The sequence below is a fragment of the Pipra filicauda genome, unplaced genomic scaffold, assembly GCF_003945595.2.
Source record: "Pipra filicauda isolate LSUMZ 115617 unplaced genomic scaffold, ASM394559v2 scaffold605_size231112_pilon, whole genome shotgun sequence".
In the NCBI taxonomy this organism is placed as follows: Eukaryota; Metazoa; Chordata; class Aves; order Passeriformes; family Pipridae; genus Pipra; species Pipra filicauda.
Window position 1 is genome coordinate 72,384 of NW_024104760.1, and position 21,928 is coordinate 94,311.

Sequence of the window (21,928 nt, forward strand, 5' to 3'; positions counted from 1 at the left end):
GCTCCCCTCACTCCCCTGAGCCCTTCCTCTGCCTAAGGCATCGCTTTGGCTCCCAGGATCGCACCCAGCCCTGGAATGCAGCAGCTAGGGCAGGGATGGAAATCCTTGGAAGGGCTTGTGCATGCAGGAGGCTCTCCTCCCTTCCAGATGGACTGTCTGAAGCTGGCTGAGCCCAGGGCGACTGGGCCGTTCATTCTTCAAGAGAGCAGAGCTGCCAGTCTCCACATCCCAATGCCAGCATCCATATCCCACTGCCAGCATCCACATCCCACTGTCAGTGTCCACATCCCACTGTCAGTGTCCACATCCCACTGTCAGTGTCCACGTCCCACTGCCAGTGTCCACGTCCCACTGCCAGTGTCCACGTCCCACTGCCAGTGTCCATGTCCCACTGCCAGCCATGCCAGGAACACTCCGGGTGGGAGCTTGTCCCCTGTCCACACATCCCCAAGGCTGTGCTGCCCCTGGGCAAGCAGCTCCAGAGCTTTTACCCAACTCCAGGTCTCCAGCACCAATGGCCCAGAGGAGCCAGTGCTGTCCCAAAACCAGCAGCATTCCCGAGGAAGATCCCCCTCCTCTCCAGGTCAGTGCATGCACCGGAGGGTCCTTCCAGCACCGTCACCCCTGGTGCTGCTTCTCCGTCCCCAGCCCTGCAAAAAGAGGGTGGGAGTGACACAGGGTCACCCACCGGGCTCGGCTGGGGACAGGGACCCACGGCCACCACCCCAGCAGGCACGGAGAGGGATCCAGGAGCACCACGCACAAGGGGCTGGCCGCGGGCTGCACTCCCCGGGGAGGGCAGAGGAGAGGCCGGAGGGGTGATGGCCCGGCCGGGGGAAACACTCACTCTCCTCCCAGCTCTCGGCTGCTCCCGGTCAGACGGACGGACCCGCGGGCGTGTCTCTGCCGGCAAACCTGGAATAGAGCACAGCGGGTGAGAGCCCAGACCCTTCCCACCACTCACCACCCCGTGCTCTCTGCACGGGTGAATCCCAGGGAGCACCTCTGGCACCCCTCTCTGCACATCTCTGCTGGCAGGAATCTCTCCTGCCCTCAGGCGCCAGGAGGGGTTTTGACCAGAGAAACACGGTTAAAATCCACAGTAACCACAATAACTCCAGTTTCATCATACTAATAAAAAAAAACCTCAGGGTGGAAAAACCCCACCCTGTAATTTGGAGGTGTAAACCTGTGTCAGGGTGCTGGCAGGGCAGAGCCACAGCAGGGGTGTTCCTGCCAGCCCCCTGCCCTGAGCAGGCCACCAGCTCTGGGAGCCCACCTCTCACCGAGGGACAGAGGGGGATGAAATGAATTCCCTTCCCAGATTTACACTGTTGGAGGGCAAAGAGACCCACAGAGCCCAGGCTGGTGACAGCAGCCCCGGTGCCTCACTCTGGAGGGAGTCCCTGCATTTTCCTTCTTTAGCAGCAGAAAGTGGGAGCAGGGGCAGAAGGGAGAAATCCCAGGCTTTGGGACACATTCCTGCTCGGCTGGTTTGCTTCCCTGATCACAACCAGCATTTCCTTTACCCAGGAACAGCAGAATCTGTCCTGGCAGGCTGGGGTGAGACTGGCTGGGACCCCAGCTTTGCATCCTCGTGGAGGGGCCAGGGGTTTAGGGGAACATAAAGGGAGAGGACAGTGGTTCCCAGTCCCACACCCCAGCACCTCTCCCATGCACCGCGTGGTCTGCCTGCCCCCCCAGCTCCAGGGTCTGCCTGCCTGCAGCTCTGCACTGCGCTGTCAGACCGTGGACCCACCACTGACAGCCCTCCCAGTCACTCCCCAAAGGGCTGGATGCCCTGAGCCCCCCCGAGCCGGTACCTACTCATCAAGCTGCGAGCACAGCGTGGTCTGGGTGCCCTGCAGCCGGGACTCGCCCAGCAGCCGCTGCCGGTGGCCACTGCCCTGGGCCAAGGACGTCTCCTCTGTCCGGCTGCCGCTGCCCCGACCCTCCCCGTCCTCCCTGGGGCACCCGAGGGCCGCCTTGCTGTCCTCTGGGGGGGCCCCACGGGGGCTGAAGGCGCAGGGGCAGCGCTGCAGGTCCTGCTGGACGGCATGGAGCCGGCGGTCGGCGCGGCGTGGGCAGCACAGCAGCTTGCGGAAGGCGCTCCTGAAGTCGGGGCTGCGGCAGTAGATGATGGGGTTGAAGGCTGAGTTGACATAGCCCAGCCAGTTGAGGAAGAGGAAGAGCTGGTCCGGCACCAGTGGCCGGCAGAAGACCTTGATGATGTTGGCCACGAAGAAGGGCAGCCAGCAGAGAGTGAAGGTGCCCATGATGATGCCCAGGGTCTTGAGCGCCTTGTGCTCCTTGATGGCCAGCAGGCGGGACGGCCGCCTCCTCCGGCTGCTCTGGGACGTGGGGCTGGGGGGCTCCTGCAGGAACCTCACCTTGTCCTTGCCGATGAGCTGGACGTGCCGCGTGGCCACGGCGAAGACCCGGACGTAGACGAAGATCATGATGAGCAGGGGCACGTAGAAGGAGATGGTGGAGGAGATGATGGCGTAGGTCATGTTGGTGACGAAGTCGCAGCAGCGCGGGTCATCGTAGCAGCGCGCCGCCTGCTCGTCCGCCCCGTCCCGCCACCAGTGGTTCATGATGGGCAGGAAGGAGATGAAGGCGGAGATGGCCCACACCAGGCACACCACGGCCCGCGCCCGGCCCTTGGTGACCAGCGCCTCGTACTGCAGCGGCGAGGTGATGGCGAGGTAGCGATCCACGGCGATGGCGCACAGCGTCTCGATGCTGGCCGTGACGCACAGCACGTCCAGCGACGTCCACAGCTCGCACACCGTCGCGCCGTAGGGCCAGTGGCCGCTCAGCAGGATGGTGGCCCCCGGCGGCACCACCAGCAGGCCCATGATGAGGTCGGCGCACGCCAGCGAGGTGATGAAGACGTTGGTCATGGTCTGCAGCCGCGGCGTCTTGGCGATGGCCACGATCACCAGCAAGTTGCCGGCCACGATGACCAGGACGGTGAGGCTGAGGGCGGCCCCCAGCACCCACTGCCGGCCCAGGCTGCCGGCCCCGCTGCAGTTGCCGGAGCCCCCCCAGGCGCTGCCGTTGCCCGCGGGGAGGGGGCTCATCTCCGCCGGGCTGGGGGCGCCGGCCCCGCGCCCCGCCGTGCGCTCCCCGCCGCGCTCCCGGCGCAGCCCTCGGGGCGGACCGGCGGGGCCGGGTCCCCTCCGCGCCGGAGGAGGAGCCTTTAAAGGCGCGGGGCGGCCCCGGGCTGCCCGCTCCGGACGGCGAGGGGAGAGGAGCGGGCGGCGGCACCGCCTCCCCCCCGGATGGGGTGTCCCGGCCCGTCCTGCTCCCCCCGGCATCCCCGCCGGGCGCCCTTCGCCGTGCGCTCCAGCTCCTCACTCTGCCTTCCCGTCCGTCTCCGTGCCCTCCAGCCCCTCGCCGTGTCCCCAGTCCCACCCGTCTGCCCTTGTTCTCTGTGCACAGCGTTCCCTGGCCTTTTGTCTGTTCACCCTCGCCCCTTTGTGCCCCCCTCGCCAGTGCTCTGATCCCTCTCCCCACACCTCAGCTCTCACCCTGCCCCTCTTGCTCTCACCCCTCACTGTGCACCCCAGGGCTTTGCTGGTCCTGCTCCCCCTGTGACCCTCTCCCTGGGCGGGACAGGCTGTCCCTGGTGGGGACAGTGACCCCCCTGTCCCCTCTGAACATCAGCAGAGGGATCCAAGGTGACAGCTCTGCTCCCAAAGACGATGCCCAGGGCCACAGTCACTGTTTCATTTACACATTTATTGCCAGAACCTCCTTCCCAGTGGATGGAGGAGACCTTCCTTGCCTCCCCTCCTGAATTTGGGTGGGTGCTGATGTCTGGAGACTCCCAAGACCCCCACCCACACTTCCTGCCCCACTCACACATGGCAGTGGGGAGACACCAAAAATCTGGAAGGCCCTGGGGGCCTCCAGAGCCCCACTGCTGTTCCCAGAGCTCCTGGGCAAACTCCAGAGTGGGTCATTTCTTTCCCTATCAGCTATTTATACAAATACTGAAACTTTCAAGACAGGCATTCTCCAAATGTGGCATTTTGAAGTTTCAGCCAAATGTGGGAATGTTGACAAAGAGGAAAAGAAATATGTGTAAAAATGATCCGGTTGGCATTTCTTCCCATTCATGAGCTCACAAAGCAGAGCCCTGGTTTTACGAGCTCGATCTTTACGAGGCTGTTTTGGTTTTTCAAAGCCCTCAGCCGAGGGCTTGATCCAGCCCTGCTCAGCTCCCAGCCCCAGCATTTGCTGCCAGGAATTGCTGTCCACAGGGAGGTTTGTCCTGGCTCCAGGATGGTGCTCGGCACAGACACGGCGCGTGCAGGGGTGTCATCATCTGTCCAGGTGGCTGCACACCTGATTCCAGCATGGATCAGCCCACGGAGCTGGATTTGTGTCTGGAAAGTAAAGCAAGAACATCAGTGGGAATGTCCATGGATAAACGAGGGCTTTGGGCTTGGGCCATGCCCACCCCGCTGTGCCCTGCAGGGAGCTCCCTCGGACAGACACTGCCTGCAGTGGGACACACAGACACGTGCTCCCACGGGGCCAAACAGGCATCCAACCCACCCTCCTGATGTCTTCTCTCTGGAATTCAAATCAGGCTTTTCCTCCCACTCCCAGGCAGGGGAGCTCGGCTCCCTCCCCGCTTCCCAAGGAGCAGACAGGGCTGAGGAGAGGAAGGGAGACTCCCAGGCCTTTCATCACTGCAGGGGAAGTAACGTGGCTCCATATCTTTGTCCCAGTTTTACAGCTGGAAAAACTGAAGCACAGAGGTGCTGGGTCTTGCCCAGCCCTGACCCCCATCCCCACTGCTCCAGAGCCCTGACTCGAGCCCCTGCAGGGATGGAGACCCCGACTGCTCCCTCCAGCCCAGAGCTGTCACCAGGGGAAGCATCCTCTCCCCCTTCCCATCCCTGCCACGGGCCAGAAGCACTGCCCTGGCCCTACCTGCATGGCCACTGGCAGCAGGGGAGGCAGAGCCAGCCCTGACAAGACCCCATAGGAGTGCTGGCCAGAGGGTCAAGTGTTGTTTAGAAAACTCTGGGAAAGTTTGTTTATGCCACGGATCAGAGCGGCTCCTTTGGCTGTTGATCCAGAATAAACAATGGGTATTTAAAGATACTTCTTTATACATAGAGAGTCAGGATGAATCGGGGAAGATCCCTGCTTGGGGGGAGATGGGATGCAGGGAACAGGCAGTGCCACTCTCCTTGCTCAGCAGCACATGGAGCTCCTGGTGCCCACGGATGTGTTTGGAGAGAGGAAACAGATGCCTGAGCTGGTCCCAGACACATCTGAGGGTGCACAGGCTCTGCCTGGCCATGGAGGCCAAGGGGTGAGAGCTCAAGTAGCAGCTATGGATAAAACAAAAGCTTTTTATAGCTGGGAACTCGCTCCCTCCCTGGCATGTGGCTGCATACTCGGAACAGGACAGGAGATAAACCCATCACACGGCGGAGTCACAGCGGTGTCACTGCTCACTGCCATTGGCACACCGGCAGTGGGGGACACCAGCGTCCCCCTCTGCCCTCTGGTCCAGCTTCCTCAGCTCCCCACCAAAGCAGAGGGTCCTAAAGCAACCCCAGCACAGCAGGTGAAGGCACCAAAACTGCCCACTGAGCCCTCGGGGGCCTGTCTGTGCAGCCTTTCCCCAGAGCGTGGGTGCAGGCAGAGCAGGGAGGAGCAGGTCGAGCAGGGAGAGGCACAGCAGCACCCAGAGAGACACAGCTCAGCTTTGCAGCAGCAGCAGACGGTTCCAGAGCTGCTCCTGAGCCAGGCTCCTGTTGCGCAGTGTTGCCTGTGCAATGAATTCCGAGCCAGAGCTGTGCTGGCACAAGTCTCCAGCCCAGAGCAAAGGGCAGGGGCAGTGGAGGGGTTCACCCCCCCTGCCTGGAGAGTCGCAGGCACCGGCACCTCTGGGATGGCACCGCAGCCCTGCCGCTCCATCAGCGCTCATTCCCCACCAGGTTCCCAAAAAGGTTTTCCCAAAAATCCACACACACTGTAGGAAGGTGACAGTGTCTTCCTCCTGGTGCTCATGCCCCACACAAGGCTCAGAGAACACTCTGCCCAGAGACCCCTGGCACCTTGTGATGCCACGTGGGGCTGACAAGACACCCCCTCTGCAGGAACCCCCCAGCCCACAGCCACCCAGGACACAGCCACACACCCACCATCACCTCCACCAGGACAAGCCACCAGCCCTGCAGGGCCACCAACCACAGTGCCACCAGGGTCCCACCACCCCCAGCCTTTTATTCCTACCTCCCTCATCCCCAAACGCTCCCTGGGGGAGGGGGTTGCACTACACCCCCTCTTGCCAAGAGCTGGGATGGGGCTCAAGGTTGCAGGGAAGACCCTGCCTGGGATCCAGGGCCGTGGGGGACACTGGGGACAGCACAGGGGGCGGGTGAGGATCGTGTGATGCTCTTCCCTCTGCCTAAGCAGAGGAGCAACGTTTTACCCCAAATCCCCTCCCCAGGGAGGGAGCTCCAGGCTCTGTGGAGCGGGCACCGAGGCCAGGCTGTGCTTTAGGAACGGGTTCTGCTCTGTGTGTCCCCAGTGGTGGTGAGTCGGGGGCTCTCCCTCCTCACTGAGACTTTTCGGAATAGTTTCCATATCAAATCCACAAATCTTGCTTTGAAGTTGTTTGGGATTCTCTGTCATCACGTTTCCTTGTCAGCACATAAACACGCTGTGATGGAGCTTTAACCCCTGGGTACTGCCTGTCCCAGGAAGCCTGCAGGAAGCTCCACATAAACTCTGGTCCCCATATAAACCCTCCTCCCCCAGCAAAGGCGGGCACAGCTCTGGGAGCTGCAGCACCACGACAGCTTGGGCAGGAAGGGAAAAATCTCTGTGTCAGAACAATAAAAAAGAGTAAAAATGTGCTGTTTCACTGACTCTCAAGCAAGCTGCTGTTTTCAGAGTGTGGGTTACTCTGGGATAATCCCGGTGTTACCCCAGCACGGCCTCTCCACCAGCCCAAAGGGACGATCCCAGTGCCACTCCAGTGCTGCCGCCCCAGCTCGGGGTGAGCCCCGTGCCCCGGGGGGCTCCGAGCTCCCACGTCTCCGGGAGCATCTCGTCTCACACGCTCACATCCTGTTTTCCAAGAGAAGCTCCTGGGAGCGAGTGCCTCGGTGTGATGAGGGAGGCAGCGCGGACCCGGGCACCCGGGAGGTCGGAGCTGCCGCCGGGGCTGAGGTCACTCCACTCCCTGTTTGTCAGCCCGTTCCCACAGCGTTTTGCCCTGTGGACACACAGCCCGCGGGAAGGAGCCGTGGTGCCCGTCAAGGGCTGGGCAGGGCTGGTGGGATCTTCCTCGGGGCACCCCAGGGTGGATCTGGGGGGAAAGATGGGGCTGGAGGGGCAGGAAACCTGGCATGGAGAATGCTGCTTCCCATCAGAGAGGAGATGGAGGCAGGGATCTCCTCCAGGACCATCCCGGAGCAGCACTTGCCATCCCAGGGCTGCAGCTCTTCCTGAGGCCACGGCAGCATTGTGAGAACGAGGGAAAGGGGCATCTGGGTCCTGAAACTCAGCCAGTGTCAAAGGCTGCGCTAAGGCAATCTCAGGTCCTGCTCCTGCCCCCCAGATCCCTGCGCAATTATGTTTTCAGATTAAAAAACAGATCATAATAAAGCTGTTTTCTTTCCCACGTTGCTGAGGGGAAAATCCACAGCAGCCCACAGCAGCAGCCAGAGCAGTGCCTATGGGCAGATATTCCCAGTTTCTGACACTTCTATCACACCTCACAGCAGGGTTTCACTTCAGACACGTCCCATCTCCCTCCAGCCTCAAGTACCCACAGAAGGGAGAGTCCCCGTGCTGCCATCAGGACCTGCAGAGGATTTACAGACATTTCCACAGCTCCTTCCCCGTCAGGGCTGGTTTTCCTGCAGCTATTGCTAAAGCAAGCCAGGGTGGGGGGAAGGAGGGAGAAGTTTGCAATAGCAGGGGTACAGATTTCACAAAAAGTGTGGGAAGTGTCGTGAAAAAATGTCAACAGCAGAAATAACCTCGGAGGGAGCTGGGCTTTCAGGCAGGGCTTTCCGAGGGATAGAGGAGCATCCTGGCAGTGGGATTCCTGGCCCTGCCCCAAAGCAGGGTGGGAGAGTGAGGGTTTGGGGAGAGGAGCTGCTCTGGGGGAAGCTGGCAGAGATGGGAGGGATGGAGTGCCAAGAGCCCCACGTGGAGCCTCCTGCCAGCCCAGCCACGGCCATGGGACATCGGCCAAACTGCCACGTGCCGCCCGGCTGCCTCCTCTGCCACTCCTCTGCTCCCTTCCCTGCCCCAGGCACCCTCTGCCAAAGCTCCTGGCTGTGCCCCCACCACCCAACAGCAGCTACGCTTGCTTCCCAGCCCCCCGTCCCCTCCTGGGGCTGATCCCAAGTCGTATTTGCTTCCAGCCCGATGTTTACAGGGAGGAAAAACAACAACAACAACAGGAAGAAGAGGAGGAGGAGGAGGAGGAGGAGGGGTTCAGATGCTTCCCCTCCGGCTCTGGCCATGGCAGCCATGGCGAATCCCATGCCATGGTGGCTATTTTTAACCCATGTCAAGAGCAGGAACCAACCAGGGGTGCTGAGCACTCCCAGCAGTGCCAGCCCTGTCCCGTGCCCAGGGGAGGGGACACGGGGGCCCTGGTGAGGGTTTCCTGCCGAGGGCCGGGGCCGGCGGAGATGCCCTTCCCAAAGGCAGGATGGGCTTGTTTATGGGGCAACTTTTATCTGCACAAACAGCCCTTGGGCGGGCAGCAGGGATGTGGTTTTGTCGGGGGTTTGTCCTTATCGCCGGCCGCGATCGGAGGGGAATGTAAACACAGATGGACGGGCTGGAAATGCCACAGCACAGGGACATCCTCACGGGGACGGGATCCACCATCACCCCGTCCTGCGTGGGGCTGCGGTGGGGTCCCCAAGCCTCCGTGGGAGGGACGGGGTGCGGGGTGGGGCTGGGAATGCCACATGGACCGTGGAGGGGGAGGTGATGGATGGGGTGAGATGAAAGCAGCCCCCGCTGCCCACCGGGCGGGAGTTTATCCTCCCCTCGGGATATTTTCTTCCTGTCTCAGCAAACCCTCCCGCAATCACAGCCCAGTCAGTACTGGGGGAAGCGGGGCCGCTGACGGCAGGGCTGGACGGGAGGTGCCCCCGCCGCCGTCCCCGGGGCTGCTCTCACACCAGGGCTGGGGGCATTTCACGGCTTAAAAGACACATTTCCCTCCGCAGGAGGAGCGAGTCCCTCACCAAAACCCACCCCTGCTCAGCTACCAGTGGTTTATACCAGGTCAGCAGCAAAGACACTGCTGGTGGAGGGACGGACGCCTTGGAGAGGCCCTTCTGCTCCCGATTTAGAAGGCAATAAGGCGATAACCTCGCGTCACATGAGGATGACAAAGGGCTTTCCAGCACTGGGAGCTGCCCGGGGAATGGGCAGATAAAATGCCCTGGAGAGGAACATACTGTAACCAGAAAGAGTCTGGTTCCCTGAAGGGGCATCTCCAGAGGGGTGTTTTGTGGGATTTGGAACTCCCTGGAGGGTTTCCCCTCACACTGCTGCAACCAATCCCTGTCCACACAGGCACCGAGGGCAGGTGACCCCTGAAGCAGGGGCCCCTGCTCTGCCCCAGCCAGGATGTGCCCTTAAACCTTGACCTTTAAACCCCCCCGGCTCCTTGACCCTGTAATGGTCCGTTCTCCGGGAGGAGGAGGAAATGGCAGTGGCTGCCTCACTGGGTTGGGGGTCACTGCTGATGTCATTCTGTGGCCGGAAATGTTATTTTCCTGCCCCAGTGCCCACTAATCGATTCAGCAGCTGGCACAGGGCGAGGGCTGCCTGCCTGGCACCGTGACCTGATGGGGGTCTCAGGGGTCCTGGGGGGCAGAAACACCCCTCTCCATGCCCCAGACTGGCAAGAGATCACTGCCTTGGTCACTAAAATGCTGCCCTGAGGAAAGGGCTCTGAGCCCCCCGAGGACCCCCAGCACCCCAGGGCTGGCCCGTGGCTCCGCAGGGATGAGCTTGGCCCTGGGCCAGGGTCCGGAGCAGCGTGTGGCCGCCGAGCTCCACCTGTTGGAGCCGGGATGGTGGTTTGGGCAGGACGAGGCTGGCTGTGTCCCACCTCCGCCTGGGCCGGGAGAGCAGCCCCGAGTCCCGACCGAGGGACGGGCACTGCCGGAGCCCCAGTGACCTCGCGGTGCTCCAGAGCGGGCGGAGCGCTGCTGGCATCTGTGCTGGCATCCGCGCTGGCATCTGTGCTGGAATCCGTGCTGGAATCCATCCTGGTTCCCGGCATCCCGGCCGTCAGCAGATGTCAGCACTGGACCGGTGTCCAGTGAGGGTCAGCAGAGCTCTGTGGCCGCTGCTGGGGGAGCAGAGAAGGGCTGAAGGGGCTTTTTCCAGCGGGTACTCGGGGTGGTCCCAAGGATGCTCGGAAGGGCTTCATGTCAGGGCTTCGTCCCAGGACGCCCCAGCCTCCCCCTGCCCAGCACGGGGGTCCCTCCCGGCCCACCCTGCCCCCCCCCCGCTGCCGCCGAACACCAGCTTCTCCTTAAATCTTTTATTTAGTAAAATCTTAAGAAAAACGCTGTTTTTCCACCGCTCCATCCCACCGGAGCATCTCCGGGGACACGGCGTGTGTGGCCCCCCCGGCCCCTGCCACGTTTGTCCCCGGGCCCCCCGGGGGTGGCAGAGCCATTTGGGATGGGGTTTCTCCACCCAAGCCGGGCAGACATCTGTCCCCGCAGCGCTCCCACAGGGACCACCCGGACCTCCCACAGCGGCTCCCCCCGCTCCGCTGCACGAAGGGGCAGGGGCGGCGCTGCTGGGGGGGCCCGGCGTGGCGAGAGGGGCACGGAACGAGGCGGGGGATCCCCCAAAATAGGGACAGAGGCGGTGGGTGCCTCGGGGGGGGGGGGGGAACTGGGGGTGCCCCGCACAGACCCCGCCCACGGCCCTCTTAAGCCACGCCCAGTGCCCCACCCACCGACAGGCCACGCCTCTTCTCGTGTTAAGCCACGCCCCCATTGAGTCAAACCGCGTCCCCACTCTGGTTAAACCACGCCCACACACAGACCGCGCCCATATAGGACTAAACCACGCCCACTCTCTCTGCCTTTCAGGCCAAATCCCGCCCCGTGCCCCGCCCCTTGCCCATATTGAGGCAAAGCCCCGCCTCCTCTGGTACACGCCCCGCCCTCTTTTCCCGCGCGACGGAAGGGGCGTGTCCCGGCGCGGAAGCGGCGGCGCTCCCGGTGATCCCGGTGATCCCGGTCCCGGCCGTCCCGATCCCGGCGGTCCCGGTGCAGTCATGTCGGGCCGCTGCTGCCAGGGGCAGACGCCCAGCCGGGACATCCCCGGCCCCGGCAAGTGCCTGGCACTGCCCGACGGGGCCGCGCTGCCGCCCGGCGACTACAGCACCACGCCGGGGGGCACCGTGTTCGGGACCACGCCGGGCGGTGAGCGGGGCACGGGGCTTCGGGGGGCTCCTGCTCCCCGGGAGGGGCCGGGGAGGCTCGCTTTGGCCAAGGGGGGGCCTCCCCTTTTTGTGCCAGGAGAGGGAGGAAGGGGAGCCCCCACTTTGCCCCCGGAGCTCTGGGGAGCTTTGGGGGGCCCTTGGTGGGACGGGGATATGAAAGGGGGGGGTCCCCACCTTGATGGAGGGGGCTTTGCTTTGGGGAGGGCTTTTCCCCGGGAATTCGGACACGGCTGTGCCCGGAGGAGGAGTGGGCGGGAACCGGGGGGTTCCCGCCTGCCCAAGAATGGGGCTGGGGGCTGTGCCCCCCGAGGAGCAACCTCCGGCATCCCCCCGGGTTACTGCTTAATTCTAATCTCTAATATTTGCTGTTTTCTCCGGCAGTCAGCAAACCCTGGGGGCCTCTTCCTTTATTTCTTATTCCCAGGTTGCTCCAAATCCTGGAAGTGTGGAGCTCCACTGCTGCAAACGGGCCGTGGGCTGGTTCTCTCCTTGTTTGCTGCAAGTCCTGTGCAGCCCCAGAGCTGCCAGGAGTCGGGAATCTTCAGGGATTTGACCCTCAAATAAGAGGAATAAACAGGGTATACGAAGGGCTCCTCCATCAGAGGGGTTTTGTGCCCCCTCTCCTGCTCGGGTGTTTATTTGGGGCAGTTTGGCCTCGAGAAAAGCGGCCGCAGCTCCAGGTGATGGCACCTGGCACAGGGTCGGTGTGGAGAATTCCAGCTGCCTCTGCTCCCGCCCAGCAGGGGTTTGGGATGACTGTTTTTCCCACACCTCTAAGAATTTCCCCCCCTGCATCCATGTCCAGGTGGATTTGAGCAGCGGGAATGGTGAAGCTGCACTCGGGAGGGGACGGAGGTTTAGTTGGTCCCTCGGACCCACCACTGGGTTCCAGGGGTTAAAATTCGGAGAGAAGGGGAAGTGGCACTGCTGACTCACACGGTGGGTTTTGTGTGTGCAGAAAAGCTGAGGTTTGGGGTTGTTTTGGCCAGTGTGTTCCCTCCTCTGAAAGCAGCGCCTGCAGGAATTGTGCTGGAGAGCGGGAGGTTCTCTGAGCCTCAGCCAAGAGCAACAGCACAGAAAGGAGCAATTAACGGCGTGGAGTAACGAGGGCTGTCAGCTGCTTGTCCCCGGGGAGCTGGTGGGTGCCTGGAGCTGAGGTTGGGGTGTGCCCACCTGGCAGTGCCCACGGCACTCCCGTGACCCACCCAGGGCTGTCCCAACCTGTCTGGGGACACCGTGTGCTGCCCGGCCCTGGGGCTGGAATTTGGGTGCTGAAGGGAGGGGATGATTCAGAGCTGCTGGAGGACGAGGGGTGTGAGCCTTGGGCTGTGTCTGCCCTGTGGGCACAGCGAGGTCCACGAGGGCTTCCAGGGAGCAGAGAGTCCCATGGGGTGTGGTTTTCCTGCTAAATCCACCCTGACCTCCCTTACAGCAGCAGGGAACTCAGCTTTGGGGGTGTGAAGGAGCCTGTTTGTGGCTCTGTGACAGCCCAGAGTCCTTTTGCTTTGGGAGCTCTGGGCACGTGGCTGTCAGAGGATGTGGAAGCCCTTGAGCTCCTGGTGCTGGTACATGAGCTGCAGTTCCAGGAATCCCTGTCTTAGTCCTGCTCCCCGAGCTTCCCAGGAATCTTAACGCCCCTGTCCCAGCCAGCTGCACGTTGGGTTGGATTTCCCCCCCACACACCTTGTGAAACAACTCAAATTCAAAACCCTGAGTGAGAAGTTGTTCAGTGTTTTGGGAACTCCCCTGCAGAACTCGGCTGGAACACAACACCCGGACACGTTGGTTTATATATATTTATTTTATATTTATAGTGTTCAAAGCAAAGGGAGTTGACTGTTCCAGGACAGATGGTAACGGGAGCTGTTTGCCCACACATGTGTACTTTAGTTAACACTTTTGGGGAGGTCACAAGGACTAGTTCCTCTCCCTCTGGCTGGAACAGGAGCAGGGCAGGACAGACCTGATCCAGGGGGGTGTGCAGCCCTTGGAAAGCAAATGCTTTTCCAGCACTTCCCGGGTTAAGGCTGTGGGCTGTTTGGAGGGAGATCCCTTTTCTGCCTGTGGTTTTGGAGCTTTTTCCATGCAATTCCTTTACAAGGAACAGGCTGTTCTGTGTATTCCTAGAAATCCGTGCCCGGAGGCTCGCTGTGATGGGCTGGAGCTGGCTTGTCTTGCTGGGCAGGGAGAGCTGCCTGTGGGCTGGTTAACCCTTGGAGCATTAACAGCTCTGTGTAAGCCTTGAGCAAGGTGTGTGTAACTGCTGCCCTGCCAAGGGAGGTGTCTGTGCGGGCACGGCACGGCCACGTCCTGGCCCCTGGTGTGTCCAGGTGTGTCCACCTGCAGCTCTTGGCCCTGCTTCTGGCCATGGGTGGAAATTAAATTCGATTTTCTGTTTGCTCTGCGGGTTGTTGTGACCTTGGGTGAGGTGGAAGGGGCCGGATCTGTCGCTTCCAGCACCGGGCTGGGTTTGGAGCCTTGTGTTCCCTCTGGGCAGCAACCTGACAGCATTTGGGTGCTTGAGCCTTCACCTTTACTTACAGATACAGCGTTCAGGTGCCTGGCTTTCTTGTGAGGCAACACAGCCTGAGCAGTGAGTGCTAAATCACAGCTATCACTTAAATATCCAAGAATCCCAGAATGGTTTGGGGTTGGAGAGGACCTTAAAGACCATCCAGCTCCCATGCTGGGCAGGGACACCTGACCATGTTCTTGTCCCCCCCCTTCCCCCAGGTACCAGGATCATCTACGACCGTAAGTTTTTGATGGAGTGCCGCAACTCCCCGGTGGCCAAAACTCCCCCCTCCGACCTTCCCGACATTCCAGGCGTCACCAGCCCCGGCGTGGAGGAGCTGAAGCTCGAAAACCACCACGTGCAAAACTGTGAGGAGAAAGCGAGCGCAGGTGAGCGGGGGCAGCAGGGACCCAGCAGCCCGTGAGAGGCACGGCTGGTTCCTGGAAATTCCAGGGCTGGCGCGGAGCCAGGAGGTTCCAATGAGCCGTGGTCAATGCTCCAGGGAATTCTTGGAAAACCAGAGTGGGCTCGACGCCACGGGGGTAACGAGGCTCTCGTGGCTGTGTGGCCCTGCTGTGGGCCCCAGCAACGTGACTTTTTCGGTTATTAAGTGTGATTTGCTGTAATTCCCGTTAATTCAGCGTTTGGGAGGCTGCTGCTGGATCGGGAGCCCTGTGAAGAGCAGAGGAGGCAGCTGTTGCTGCCTCTCCCTGTCCTGGGCCGTGCTGCAGCTGCTTGGGGCTTCAGGTTACAATTCACAGTAGGATTTACTCAGGGTTTTTAATATCAACACGAGTTGTAAATTCCTCCTGCCTGTTTCTGACCCCACTTTGTGACAGGGACACTTCACCGGGGCCCTGAAGCAGCAACACGAGCCAGTGTTGCTCTTGAAGAACTGTTCTTAGAGTTATTTGAGGTTAGTTCTTGAAGCAACATGAAGCTACCAAGTGCAAGTACTTATCTTCTCTCTAAAAATAAAGTCCTGAAGGCTCCTGTTGGCTTCCATGCTCACTCCAAGCAGAATCTTTCCAGAGTTGCCTCATGCCTTCACACTCCTGTGACCTCAAGTGTCTCGCTGGACCCTCTGGCACCCTGAAATACAGGCTGGGCGCTGGGTTGTGACTCTCCCAGAGAATCCCTGTGCCCAGGAACAGATCCTGGCTGCTCTGGCTGGCTCCTGCCAGGCTGTGGGAGCAGCTGGAGGGATAATGGTTGTGAAATGTGCCTGTGTGGGTTCGTGCCAGTGATTGTCGTCAACGTGGGTCCTTACATTCCCTGTTAGAAGGACATCCAGGGGTAGGGATAAATTATTTAAAGGGCATTTTTTCTGCCTCTGCTCTTTTTGGTCAGAGGAAGATCCCCCAGAGCGGACACCTTTACAAGAGCTTCACGAGATGGTTTTCACACCAGCCTCAATGCCTGAATGCAGATTTTTAAGCCCAAACAGCCCCATTTCTGAAGCAGAGCTGCCAGTCGCCCCTTCACCACAATCCCTGGTATTCAGTGTGGAACTCAGAGGACTCATTTGTGGTTTTGTCCCCTCAGCAGGTGAGGAAGAGCAGTTTGACATGGACATCTAATGCACCTGCCCGGGGAGTGCTGATCCAGTGAAGCACCAGGACTTGTCTTGAGGATTCCCACCAGCCAGGCTTACAGCAGCCCATGCCTTGAGTGCCTTCCTGCTCCTGGGAAAGGCAGTTGATTCCCTTGGGAGAGCAGAGCGTGTCCTGTTCCAGGGGCCGGGTCTCGGAGTGCCAGAGGAGACACTCTCACCCCTTGGTTTTGGTTCCAGTTTTATGCTTTTGTTAATCATTTTAATACTGTAACAGTTACAGAAATGCTATATAAGGGAGAAATAAAAATCATGTGGAGTCTCCTGGTGTGGAGATGAATGCAATAAATGTGGCTTCTGTCCCTTATTCCAGCAAGAAACCACCGGCCTGAGGTGTTCCACAGCGGGTCTCTTTGGGGGGTGAGTGCTTACCTGGGTTTGTCATCCCTGCTGAAACTCCAGTGCTGCTTCACCCTTGTTTCTCCTTTTTATCCTGTGGTAGGCAGGGGTCAGGGCTTTGGGAAAGAGGGTTTGGCTGGGGGGGGGTGTTAGAAACAAATCTGGGTTTGAGAGGGGAATTTTCATGTGAGAAAAGTTAATTTTTCCGTGGGGAATGCCCAATTTGCATCCCCATCGACCAAATATCTGCATTTTTAGCCTCAGGTTTAATAAATGTGGTCTGCAAGAGGTTCTAACACATTGCTGTGTGAATGCTGAGGGGGAGTGGAGGCACCTCAAAGGAGGACAATCCATATCAGGACACAGCCTGGACCTCAGACTTCCTGAACCACAATGAGTGTCTGTGCAGATCAGATTCTGTAGATAGCTTTTAAATATCTGCTAATGAGGCTCAGTGGTGACATTATGATATGCAAACCCTTAATAATGAGTAACAGAACAAAGCAATTGCTGCAGATAAACCCGCATTTCTCCAAGATAAGATTTAAGGGTTTCTCTGAAACCTTAATGGGAACAAATCCAAATTTATTGCCCTCTGGTGTGACTTTATCAGTCTTGCAACTCTGCACAGGTTTGGTTCTGATGAGGGTTTGGAGAGGAGCTGCTGCAAGAGCCTTGTGGGGTCAGGATTTGGTGTCGGTACAAAGGCCTGGATTTTGGGGTAAGTGTCAGGTATTGCAGGTAATGCTCTTAAATCCCATTCCCTCCCACCTGCAGGAGAGGTAACACGTGCTGGAAGTGTTAAGTACTTTGTCCCTGCCCTGGAAGCTTTGCATTGGTATCTGAAGCTTATGCAGATCTGGGGGAGCATCAAAGCCCCAGGTGCCTGGGACAGCAATGCATAGCTGATAATTCGGAGGGAGGGAGGGCTCCCTGTGAAACACCTGGCCAGGTGTGACCAGGGCTCTGTCCGGGAGGGTCGGGGCTCCCGCTGGGTTCCCGGCCAGGGCCCTGGGGCCACAGGCACTTGGGGGCAGTCGTGGGGGGCAGAGAGAGTCCTGACCAAAGCTGTGGATGGGATGAGGTGACGCTTGTGGGCATCTGCTCCCTGCAATTTGTCCTGAGCCCGTTCCTTGAACTTTTCCACCCGTGGCGTGGGACCAAGTGGTCTCAGCACCCCATTGCTCCGGTCCTTCACCCCCTCCCTCACACCCCCAGCCACTGCATCCCTCAGCTGGGCAGTTTTGGATCCATCTCCTGCCTGCCTTCATGTTTGCAGCTCTCCCAGCTTTCCCGAGCCCCGCATGGAGCAGCTCAGCATTCCAGGGCAGTTCCCTGCTCCACCAGGCTCTGTTCCTTGCCCAACACTTGCACTCCCAGGCCGAGGAGCTGCTTTTCCTGCAGGCTGAGCCCTGGTGAGCACGGTGGGAGGCAGGGAGGGAGGGAAGGCAGCTGTGGGTGGCTGTGGCACAGCTGGGATGCTCTGGGGAGGTCCAGGGACAAGTGTTGGCTTTGTCATTGCATTTCCCATCCCAGCCCCTTTTTGTCGCAGGAGGGTAGAGCAGCACACCCGGTGTCCCTGCATCCTGCTCCACATCCCTGAGTCCTCCTCCGTGTCCCTGCATCCTAATCCGTGTCCTTGTGCCCTGCTCCGTGTCCCTGAGTCCTTCTCCATGTCCCTGTGTCCTGCTCTGTGTCCCAGTCACGGGACAAACACCACCTGCCCACCCCAGCTCGAGCCTTAGTGCACCACTTGTACAAATATTACCCTGGGCCTGTGATAAGCCCCTTGGCCTGTTTGTTTTTGCTCTTTCCTCGTGTGTCCAAAGCAATCCGTGCCTGCCATCCCCCTGTCCCTCCAGACTGATCCCCCCCAGGCTCAGCTGCCCCACACTCCCATGCTCCCCGAGTGGTCACTGCTTGTTCCAAGTCTTGCCCTCCCAGAAAACCTCAGGCACCTTCCCTGCTGGAAAACCTTCCCTGCACGGGGAGGCTCTGTCCTTTATGTTTAAGGCTGCTGAGACCAAGCCAGCCCTTCCCAGAGCAGAGACCTGCCGGCTCCCCCCTGGCCCTGGGATGCTGACGGGTCACAGGCAGCACCCCATGGCAGGGCTGGGGCTGTCCCCCCACTTTATTGTCTTGCGTGTCTGGGCTCCCTCTGTCCCCCCCACGGCCCCCCCGCAGCCGATGTGGATTGGGGCAGGAGCAGGGCCACAGCTCTCCCTGCTCAGATCGGGTCCCTGCTCACAGCCCGAGCCTGGCAGAGCCCGGCTCGCCAGCAGATCCTCGCCTAAACCCGGCTTTATTGTCACCGCCCGCACTTTGATGTTTTCCTTACAGCCCTGGAATCTCAGCCTTTATTTTTCCACCCCGCTCTTCCCAGGGAACGGCTGCTGCCTCCCCCTGCCCCGCCACAACTTTTGAAGCCGCTGCTGGATTCCAAACAGGGGTGATGGAGGGGCAGAGATGGCAGAGATACAGCGGGGGCTGGGGGGGGCCGGGGCGTCCCGGGCTGGGCGTGAGGGTGTGAATCCTCCCGTTTATGAGCAGGAGTGGCAGAACTGCGGAGAAAGAGGCAAAATAATGTGATTTCATGTCACCCACAGCGCAGATGTGCAGGTTTCTGCGTGGCTTTGCCTCCTGCCGGGGGTCAGCCCCGCGCCCCCGGCCCACCCTTGACAGCTCCTGCAAATGACCCTCTAATGACGGGATGGTCGCAGTGTGAAAGCTGTTGGAATATGTAAGCGGCCCCGGGGAGGGTCTGCTGGGGAGGGGGGACACACCAGACACGCTTTGTTTATCCGCCGGCTGGGATGTGGATTGGGGATAATCAGGCTGGGCTGGGATGTGGAGTCGGGGCTGCCGGTCCCAGGAGGGGCGGGAGGGAGGTGGCCCCTGTCCCATCCTGCGCAGCCACCCGGGCCACCCGCCACCAGCCCCGATGCTTGTGGTCCCTCCCGTCCCCTCGGCTGCGCGGGGGCCACCGTGGGTCCCCCCCGCGAGTGCCGTGTCCCCATCCACGGGGGCCGCCCTGAGCCTGGGGGACCCCAGACCCACCGCCGGGGCTGCAGCCAAACCCCAGCACTGACCCTCACTGCCCAGGAGGAGCATCCCCCGCCAGGACTGGGGTGCAGAGGGGACACGGTCACCCCAGGGCACTGGAGGCCCCGGGCATTGCCTGGGGCTGGGGTTCTCCTGCTGTCACCGGGTTGGTGACCCAAAGGCTGCCTGCACCGGCCCAAGGCTTAGAATTCACTGCTGTTAGAGAGCACAGCCCTTCCCTTATCTCCGAGGGGTAAATAAGGGTGGGAAATCCCTTTAGCCTCCCCTTCCCCTCCTGCAGGTGCCTCCCTGCTTGCTCTTGAGCAACCTCCCGTCAGGGTGGGAGCAGCTCCATCCTTATCTCACGTGAACTTTGGAGCTTTTGAGCATCTTTTGCACCGTTGGAGGGACCCCTTTGCTCTGGCAGTGTCAGGAACAGCCAGAGCCCACCTGCTCTGGTGTTACTGGTGAAGGAGCAAATGGACAGAGAGATGGAGGAACTGCACCCTGACAGACCACCAACAGCAAAAACGGGCTGTGGAAATCAGCCGAACCACCAGACGTTTTTAATATATATATATATATAATTTATTGATGAGTTTTACCACTGTGACCCTTTCTCTACCACCCCATCCAGCGAGGGGGGAAAAGGCTTGAGCAGATCCATGGCCTCACGGAGGGAGCAGAGTGTGCCGTGGCAGGGAGTGATGCTGCCATGCTCCAGTCCTGCACCTCAGCTCCTGCCTCTGCCCTTGGCTGCCCCAGGCACATCTTCCAGCAGCACCACAGCTCCTGGAAAAACACAGTGTGGGGCACCAAGGTGCCACAGGGAGGTGGCTGGTGGCCTTTCCTGCGTGGAGCCTGGATCCAGCCATGCACCGTGGCCATGAAGCACTGCTAACACCCTGGCACCCCACTCCCCACTCCTCCCCTGGCCCAGCCAGGGCTTTGCCGACCCACAGTCACATGGGCTCGAGATGCCCCGGTCTGTGTGATGGCCATAGGTCGGGTGGTCGGTCCTTGGGGGCACTTTTGGGCAGAGATGTGCCCCTTCCCAGCGGGGGACGAGGTGGCCTCAGTTGCAGCCACACTCCTCGATGATCATGTCCTCGTGGTGGCGGACGACGATCTCGCCCTTCTCGTAGTAGAGCATGGAGAGGGGACTCATCCTGACCGGGGAGCAGGCGGGACACGGCACCTGGTTGGGCTTGTAGAGCTGCAGCAAACTCTGTGGGAGACACGGGAAGGGCAGAAAATCCCCCCTGCCGCGGGTGGAGGGCTGGGAGTGTGGGGGGCGCGGGGGCAGCTCCTCTTACCTGTATGTACGCGTGGTTGGTGGGCTTGAAGGTCTCGTCCACGGGCGAGGGGCACAGCCCTTCGCATCGGTAGGCGTTGTACTTTTTGGGGTAGACAATCCAGCTGCCCCAGCCCGTCTGCTCGAAATCCACCATCATGTCCACCCGCCTGCACAGGGCCCTGCCCTCCTCCCGCGGCGTGGCCGGAGCAGCGTCGCTCGCTTTGATCCTTTGCTTCTCCATCCTGTTCCTGCGGTGCCGGCGCGTCCCCTCGCCCTGGGAGCCGCTGTCACGCATGATGTACTTGGAGGTCTCCGCTGTCCTGATGAGGCTGTGGTCTCCTGGAGACTTGTCCGTGGAGAAGATGAGCAGCAGGACTCTGTCTGCCACGTCCTGGGGCAGGGCTGGCTCCCCGTGGCCAGCGTCGCTCAGGATGGGCGAGTGCACCGCACTGGTGGCCGGGACATCTGAGCTGTTCATCTCCCAGCGCTCCTTTCCCGTGGGATTGTGGTGCCCGGGGACCACGGCTTGGTGCAGCCAGGACCGGAGCAGGTTGGTGACCTCGAAGACTTCCCAGGAGGCCTGGGTGGCAGAGGGGCTGCCGGCCACGGTGCCCAGGAAGAGCTGGTGGGCGCAGGTCCCGTGTCCCCGGCACCTGCGCCGCTGGCTGTGGTAGATGTCCAGGGAGACGTGGGAGTGGGAGAGCCCGGGCAGGCGGATGCGGAGCTGGGCCAGACTCACCTCCTGGCTGCTGGACAGGGAGGACATGTCGAAGGAGAGCGCCCAGCGGGAGCCGTTCTGCAGGGAGCCTGAAAGCCAAGGGCAAGGTGAGGGGACGTGGGGCCGGGGGTGCCAGCTCCGGGAGGGATGGTGCCCTCGCGTCCCTGCCGCGGGAGCCCGAGGGTCAGGGGAAAGCCGCTGGATCCACCCCGAGAGCCAGCGAGAGCCCCGGGCAGGGCCGGTCCCAGGGACAGGGATTCTCGGGACAGTGGGGGTCCCCGGACAGGGATGCTTGGGGCCGGTGCAGGTCCCGGGGACTGTAACTGTGCCAGAACAGGGATGCCTGGGGACAGTGCCAGTCCCGGGAAGAGGAATGGTGCTGATCCCGGGGACAGGGTTGCCCCGGGACCGCACGGGACCCGAGGACAGTGCCGGTCCCAGGATAGGGATGCTGAGGGATGGTGAGGGTCCCGGGGACAGTGCCGGTCCCAGGACAGGGATGTCCGGGGCCGAGGCCCCACTCACCGTGCGGGGAGAGGCTGAGGGCGGCGGCGGCGGCGGCGCGGAGCGGGGCGGGAGGGGCGCGGAGCAGCTGCAGCATCAGCGGGGGGCAGCGCGGCGGGGCGCGGGCCGGGGACAGGGTGGGCGCCCGGGTGGGTGCTCGGGGGGATGCTCCGGTCGGTGCCCAGGTGGGTGCCCGGGGGGATGCTCCAGTCGGTGCCCAGGTGGATGCCCGGGGGGATGCTCCAGTCGGTGCCCAGGTGGATGCCCGGGGGGATGCGCAGCCCAGGCGGAGCAGGGCGAGGGCGCAGAGCGCCAGCGCGGGCGCGGAGCGGAGCGGGACCCGCATGTCTGCCCGGGCCACCCGCAGCCGCCCTATTTGTACAGCGGCCCCGAGCGCCGCCCCGGGCACCCCCCTC

The 21,928-nt window shown here is 61.2% G+C and overlaps 3 protein-coding genes across 4 annotated transcripts; 1 reads left to right on the forward strand and 2 right to left on the reverse strand.

Moving 5' to 3' along the window:
- Positions 1-875: 875 nt before the first annotated feature.
- ADRB3 (adrenoceptor beta 3) lies at positions 876-3,086 on the reverse strand. Its single transcript, XM_027744858.1, has 2 exons — positions 1,828-3,086; positions 876-915 (listed from the first exon to the last, which is right to left on the reverse strand). Exons 1-2 carry the CDS (start codon positions 3,084-3,086, stop codon positions 876-878), a joined length of 1,299 nt encoding a protein of 432 aa, XP_027600659.1.
- Positions 3,087-11,256: 8,170 nt separating this feature from the next.
- EIF4EBP1 (eukaryotic translation initiation factor 4E binding protein 1) lies at positions 11,257-15,901 on the forward strand. 2 transcript variants are annotated; one of them, XM_027744851.2, is made up of 3 exons: positions 11,257-11,465; positions 14,219-14,389; positions 15,546-15,901. In XM_027744851.2, exons 1-3 carry the CDS (start codon positions 11,318-11,320, stop codon positions 15,578-15,580), a joined length of 354 nt encoding a protein of 117 aa, XP_027600652.1. In that variant the 5' UTR covers positions 11,257-11,317; the 3' UTR covers positions 15,581-15,901. The 2 variants fall into 2 exon arrangements, with proteins under 2 accessions (XP_027600652.1, XP_027600653.1); XM_027744852.2 differs by having other exon boundaries at positions 15,549-15,901.
- A 3,667-nt stretch (positions 15,902-19,568) lies between these two features.
- On the reverse strand, positions 19,569-21,858 carry LOC114000500 (nodal homolog). Its single transcript, XM_027744859.2, has 3 exons — positions 21,534-21,858; positions 20,310-21,097; positions 19,569-20,221 (listed from the first exon to the last, which is right to left on the reverse strand). Exons 1-3 carry the CDS (start codon positions 21,856-21,858, stop codon positions 20,069-20,071), a joined length of 1,266 nt encoding a protein of 421 aa, XP_027600660.2. The 3' UTR covers positions 19,569-20,068.
- Between the last annotated feature and the right edge of the window lie 70 nt (positions 21,859-21,928).

Coding starts and splice junctions, on each gene's coding strand:
- ADRB3 (XM_027744858.1), bottom strand. CDS start 3,086: ATGAGCCCCCTCCCCGCGGGCAACGGCAGCGCCTGGGGGGGCTCCGGC. Junction 916..1,827: donor CTGTGCTCGCAGCTTGATGA/GTAGGTACCGGC, acceptor GCTCTATTCCAG/GTTTGCCGGCAGAGACACGC.
- LOC114000500 (XM_027744859.2), bottom strand. CDS start 21,858: ATGCGGGTCCCGCTCCGCTCCGCGCCCGCGCTGGCGCTCTGCGCCCTC. Junction 21,098..21,533: donor CCTCAGCCTCTCCCCGCACG/GTGAGTGGGGCC, acceptor CTTGGCTTTCAG/GCTCCCTGCAGAACGGCTCC. Junction 20,222..20,309: donor CCAACCACGCGTACATACAG/GTAAGAGGAGCT, acceptor TGTCTCCCACAG/AGTTTGCTGCAGCTCTACAA.
- EIF4EBP1 (XM_027744851.2), top strand. CDS start 11,318: ATGTCGGGCCGCTGCTGCCAGGGGCAGACGCCCAGCCGGGACATCCCC. Junction 11,466..14,218: donor GTTCGGGACCACGCCGGGCG/GTGAGCGGGGCA, acceptor CCCTTCCCCCAG/GTACCAGGATCATCTACGAC. Junction 14,390..15,545: donor TGAGGAGAAAGCGAGCGCAG/GTGAGCGGGGGC, acceptor TTGTCCCCTCAG/CAGGTGAGGAAGAGCAGTTT.